General features: G+C 44.2%; 1 protein-coding gene across 1 annotated transcript in view; it reads right to left on the bottom strand.

Moving 5' to 3' along the window:
• Positions 1-2,207: 2,207 nt before the first annotated feature.
• CDK7 (cyclin dependent kinase 7) overlaps positions 2,208-6,000 on the bottom strand; it is a 212,340-nt gene continuing 208,547 nt past the window's right edge. Inside the window, exon 12 of the mRNA XM_078677314.1 lies at positions 2,208-2,485. Coding sequence (XP_078533440.1) covers positions 2,457-2,485 — 29 coding nt within the window. The 3' untranslated portion in view covers positions 2,208-2,456. The remainder of the gene's footprint in view (positions 2,486-6,000) is intronic.

The following is a 6,000-nucleotide window of genomic DNA, read 5'->3' as shown; positions in this document are numbered from 1 at the left end:
TATTGGCAGCCATCGACAACCCCAGTACACGGCCTATCCCTGCTGATGAGGGGTAATACCCCGAAACACGTGTCCAGGGATGGCGAAGATAGCAGAAGATCGAAAGATGATGCATCGCGAACACTTTACTACATTGACCAGAGTCCTTAGGGGCGACACCGCCGGTGTGTGAGTAGTGTGCGACCCCACCCCCATTTGTAATATTCAGGGATGGTTATGTGTGTTTTCAATATTGTAACACAGCAGCAGCTCACCAATATTACTGCAAATAATCTCTGTGATGCCCTCCTATTTCAGGCCTTGTTTTGATGTAAAATAAACTCTTTTTTATGTATATTGCATGAAACAAACACAACATTTCTCTACAAAATGGCTGTACTCTACTCTCACACATCAGGTACATAAAAAATAGATTAAAGGAAAACAGTATTTCAAACAATCTGATTAAGATATATTCAAGGTCATTAGGGCAAAACTCTGGAGAAAGGAGCGGACTCTGTCACGGGGCCCCCTGGAAGGCTGGAGCCCTGGCAAGAGCCCACTTTGCCCCTGCATTAAAATGTCTCTGGTCATGAGGCGTGGTTGCGCTGTGCTCATGATGAGCTGAGCTCGTCATGACACATGCGGGGCTAATTCCCCCGCTGTGCTGAGCGTTCTGAAAAACGGGCGCGGTCATGATGAGTTCAGCTCATCATGAGCACAGCGCCACCGTGCAGCGGAACGAGCCGTGCTCGTCACAAGCACCGTGGCGCTGCGCGTGCCCACCCTCCCCCCAGCACCACAGGGGAATTAGCCCCGCGGCGAAGGGGTTAAACGCCCTGCTAATAATTTAGTCTGTAAAAAATAATGTAGCCCACAGAACCTACAATATGGTGCCTAATTCACCCAGCTAGATCCTACAGCATTTCCTAGAGGCTTGGTACTAATGTCAGGGATCGAGCTTCACTCACTCCTCGGTTGATAATATATATTATACCGCAAGGGGTAGTGCTTAGGTCCATCTGGGTTGACTCCATGCAGGGGTGGCTCCTTCATTGAGGCGGAGGAGTGTCGCCCTACTTAAATTACCCCCCAAAGCCCTAGAGATGAAAAATGAAATGGTAATTCATTACCATTTCATTTTTCATCCCCCGTCCGGAACAGAGCGTCAGGACAGGGCGGAGCCTGCTGAGTGATAGCAGCAAGGAGGAGGGTGGGCTGTATGTCCACTGTTTAAAGTGCGCATGTCTTTTTGGCTGGCCGTCTTGCGACAGCCAGCCACATGTGCACTTTAAACATCTCTAACCACAAGTGCAGGCCACCAGAGCGCTGTGGAGTGCCGAGTGAGGCCGCCACTCCAATCAGGGCGCTGCTGCATGAGAGCAGTGCCAGGATTAGTCAAGGGAGTATCCTGGTGTCCAGGCTACAGTTGAAGAAAAAGATGTCTGGTGCGGAGGACACGGTAAGGGTTTCATTTTATTTATTTATTTAATTTCATTCGCGCTTGCCCATGCCCTCTCCCGGTAGATTCCAGCCACCACTGACTATGTAGTGTTCACTGGTAGAACGGCCACCAGATGGTATGTACATACCCACAACTCTGTGAATGACCACATGCATGACTGTTTTGCAGAATGTCAGCTTGTATGGCCAAGTGCCATCCAGCACACATTTTTGCTTCAAGTTCATGCATACGCGGAGCTATAAATACAAAACAAGGGCACAACTCTGGTCCTTAAGCACGGTATCTACTCTATCAGTACAGCCATACTATTGCAAAGTGCTTCAGTATTTCAGAGGCAAGAAGCGCAATATAAATGTAATTACCATATTATCCGATCCCAGAGTCATCCTAAATTGAAGAAATACTCATCGTTCTAAATTTCGAGCACATTAGACATGGAGTAAAAAAGTGAGGCGCTTTGACAATCAGATTTATTATAGACTTTTTCTGAAATACCATGTACACCACAACTACTCTATTGCCACTTCTAATCGTGCCATTAAGGCAACCTGTTTTTCTTTATTGACATTACATAATTATACACATTTCTGTTTACAAAAAAGGAACACATAAGTAGCTGTTAACGTCTCGTGCAGGATGCATTGCATGAGGTTTTAAGTTTACCTTTTGAATTTTCAGGAAACCTTAGGCACATGAACATTTTTCAATACTTGGGCTTTTTCTTGAGGTACACAAAATAAGAACAGGATCTCAAACATAAAAACACACTATTAAAGAAATATTTTTATTTAAAAAGGAAAGATACAAAAAGTCAGAAGTTGAGGTTCATTTAAGTATTACATATATATAAATATATATATGAAGCATAATATATTACAAAAGTACTCTTAGTATCAAAATAATACAATTCACATTAAATAACTGCATTACATCATTGTTTCTTCAGGTCCCATAAGCCAGTTATCAGCAGCAATGTTCTTTTTTTCTCCTAGAGGTCTTGTGATGACAGTGATCAAAATATTAATTTTTTCGAAGGTCCTCCTAAGTGAGAAAAATATATTTAATGTTCGTTTATAGTGTAATGTAAACAAACATACAATATCTTTACTTTAGGTACGGGCAACATAACATGTATTAAACTTTAGCTCTAAATCCAGGCAAAAAGGTTGACGGTACTACATTAAATATCCCAGAGACATTTAAACCTGTTTCGGCCACATTCTTTTAAGTTAGAACTAAACGTCGGTGTATTCCAACACGTTCCACTATGTGTAGGGGTACGATCTATGCTCCGCTTGTGAAATGGCAAAAAATACGGGGAACCATCATTGACTTTGCAGACTACCAAGACCATAATAAAAACATAGGGAAGGCCAGAAAGAATGACCGGGAATAAGCTAAGCTGACACAGTTCTCCTTGCCATGCAAGGAATTTCTTCCCTAACATACCACAAACTTCTCGTTAGAAGACCACACTGACATTGTCTGCACACTGACAGTCTCAGTGTCCAGCAGAGTGCCTGCATTAAGAATAATTCACTGATGGCAACAGGACAAATGTCGCTGCCATTTATAAATGTTCAATGGAATTGATGTTGGAATGCATTGCTTGTACACCATGAAAATTGATGCATTTAATCAATATTTATAGAAGTGAAATTGGAGAACTTCAATCCAACTCTTGGCATTTCAAGATAGATTTATTTACTCACTTAATGATAACAAAAGCCCTTGGGCTCATCTTGGTAGTGCATCTTGGGACTGGACGGCCTGCTGGCCACCAGCGATCATTGTGTATATATATATCTTGTGTTCAGGGACAGTGCACGCACCAAGGCCACACACGCATTAAAGCAGTTAGTTTCATTGGAAGTTTGCTATAACCTTGAGTGCAGTTAACTATTAATCATTTGTTACAGGACAAATATCCCCCGTTTTTTGGTAGAACATATGAGATGTCGTTCTAATGCACGTAGCCCAGATGCTGAGCCAACGGACAGATGTATCCCTTTATATTTAAGTCCTCCTGTAGGGAGGTGTTGAAACCGAATATTTATGTCTATACGCTTTACCTGTTTTAACAACTTACAACATTTTAATGGCACACTAAAGGAACAAATATATTGAAAAAATCATATTTACTATACTGAAAACAAATTAAATATAAAGATTTGACTCACTGTTTTCCAAATACAAAATCCTACAAACCTATCCTTCCCTAATGGCATATAGCTACACCCTAATTACATGACTTGAGCAATACTGTATTAAAAGGACAGCTATTTAGTGACAACAAGTTTGTAAAGCACAACTTGATGTTCCATGAAAGATCCACTGTAGTCTCATGTTGACCAAAAAGAAATGTTACTAACCCTGTAAGCATCTGTTCGTGGCATGTAGTGATGTAGATTTACATGCTCTACACACTCCAGCCATCTAGTGTTGAACTCAGACGTGAAAAATGTGTTTTTCTTCAAAGTGGTTTTCCGAATAAATAGGTACAGTGACTCCTCCTTTAACCAGTAATGACAATGGGCATTTGCTCCATTGCTATATTGTTTTTCACACGGCGGGTGAGGATGAAGATGGAAAATAGTAAATGCAAGGAGGAGAGAGAAAAAGGCATCTGCGTCAAACTGTGGTGTCCAGGGAGGTGGAAGGGCGTGTGTGAATCTACAGTACTCGATGCCACAAACAGATGCTTACTGAACACTTTGCATTCCATTTGTAGCATGTGTAGCTGCAAATACACATGCTCTGCATAGACTGTGAAGCAGCCCCCCCTTTAAAGGAGCGAGTGGCCAAAGGATATTGTATAGGACTGAAAAGAGTTTGCAGAACAGCTTGGCCAACGTTTGCATGTCGGCATGGAAAGACCTGCAAAAGTAGTGGACCAAATAACTGCCTTACATATGTCATATGTCAGCAAAGGGAATGTTGAAAACTGGCAGCTTAATGGTTTGATTGAGGTGGAACGGGAGACCACCTTTGGAGAAACTTTAGTTGGTTCTAAGAACTACTCTGTTCTTATGAATCTGGAGGAAGGGTTCTCCCAGGGTAAAAGCTTGGAGTTCGCCAACATGCCTTAACCCCTTCCACGCGGGGCTAATTCCCCCACTGTGCTAAGGGAGGGGGGCGCGCGCAGCACCCGAGTCCTCGTGACGGGCTGAGCTCGTCACGCAGCACGGTGGCGCTGTGCTCATGACAAGCTGAGCTCGTCATGACCACGCCTGTTTTAATGGAACGCTCAGCACAGCGGGGGAATTACCCCCGAGTGTGAGCGCCGCGATGTCATGACGAGCTGAGTTCGTCATGAGCACAGCGGCACCGTGACTCATGCCGAGCTGAGCTCGTCATGAGCACAGAAGAGGCTAAAGATGTAATGGCCAGAAGGCAATCTTTCATGACAGGACTGTAGTGGGCAAAAGTGCAAGAGTTAAAGGGAGTGCCCATGGGGAGAGTAAGTATAATATTGAGGTTCTATATGGAGGCAGGAAGTATACTGGGTTGGATAACTCGTTTGAGCCCTTCCATGAAAGCTTCGATGACGGGGACTTTGAACAGGGAAGAGTGCTGTCTATTCTGTAAATAAGCGGAGACTGTGGCGAGATGAAGGCGTACAGAAGTGTGAGCTGAACCTTATCTTTGAAACTGAAGAAGGTAGCAAACTAGGTCTTGGAGCGCTGGTTTGAGCAGATGGATATGTTCTAGCAGGCAACAGTGGACAAACCTTTTACACTTGGCAGCATAGCAGGCCGTGTGGTCTCTTTAAAGACAGGCATACATTCTGCAAGCAAATCAAGCAACCAAACTCTAGGACCTCACAAGATTGCTCTGCCTAGGTTTGGATGCCTGAAGGCAACTTGGTTCTGCATAAGAAAGTCTGCCTGGCTGGGCAGTTTCTCCTGGGGAACCACTGACAAGTCTAGAAGAGTTGTGCACCAGGGTTGAGGGTGAGGGACATTTGCCAAAGCTTCCGATTCTTGTACGGAAGGAGTGGGAGAGGCAGAAAAGCATAGGTAAATATCTCTGATCAGTTTATCCATAGTGATTGCCCATGGACTGTGGTTGTTGAAACCTGGAGGCGAAGCATTGGCAGGTTGGGCAGTTACGAAGAGATCTACATCTGAAAACCTCTAATGACAGAAGTACAGGAGGAGGACTTGAGGGCGGAGTTCCCACTCATTGACTTGTTGCTTCATCCTGAGCAGCAGGTCTGCAAAAATCACTGTCCACCCTTGGTAGGCACTCCACTAGTAGATGCATCTTGTGGTGACGCGACAGACGCTAAAAGTTCTGGGCCAGAGCTGAGAGCTGTGGAGAGCTTGTGCCTCCTTGATTCTGAAGGTAGTAAATGGCTGTCATGTTGTCTGTTTTGATTTTGAAGAGAACCATCTGATGTTGGACCTGATGGCAAAAAAAGACCTTTAGTACTAGCTGGATTGGCAGCAGCTCGAAGTAACTGATGTGGAAGCCCTATTAGTGGGGTGCCCACAGGCCCTGGGCGGTCATTTGCTGCAGATGCACCCTGCCCAGTAAGGGAAGCGTCTGTAGTG

This window comes from Lissotriton helveticus, chromosome 2_1 (genome assembly GCF_964261635.1).
Source record: "Lissotriton helveticus chromosome 2_1, aLisHel1.1, whole genome shotgun sequence".
NCBI classification, from domain to species: Eukaryota; Metazoa; Chordata; class Amphibia; order Caudata; family Salamandridae; genus Lissotriton; species Lissotriton helveticus.
The sequence above is the reverse complement of the archived record's forward strand: the minus strand, read 5'-3'. Positions and strand labels throughout refer to the sequence as shown.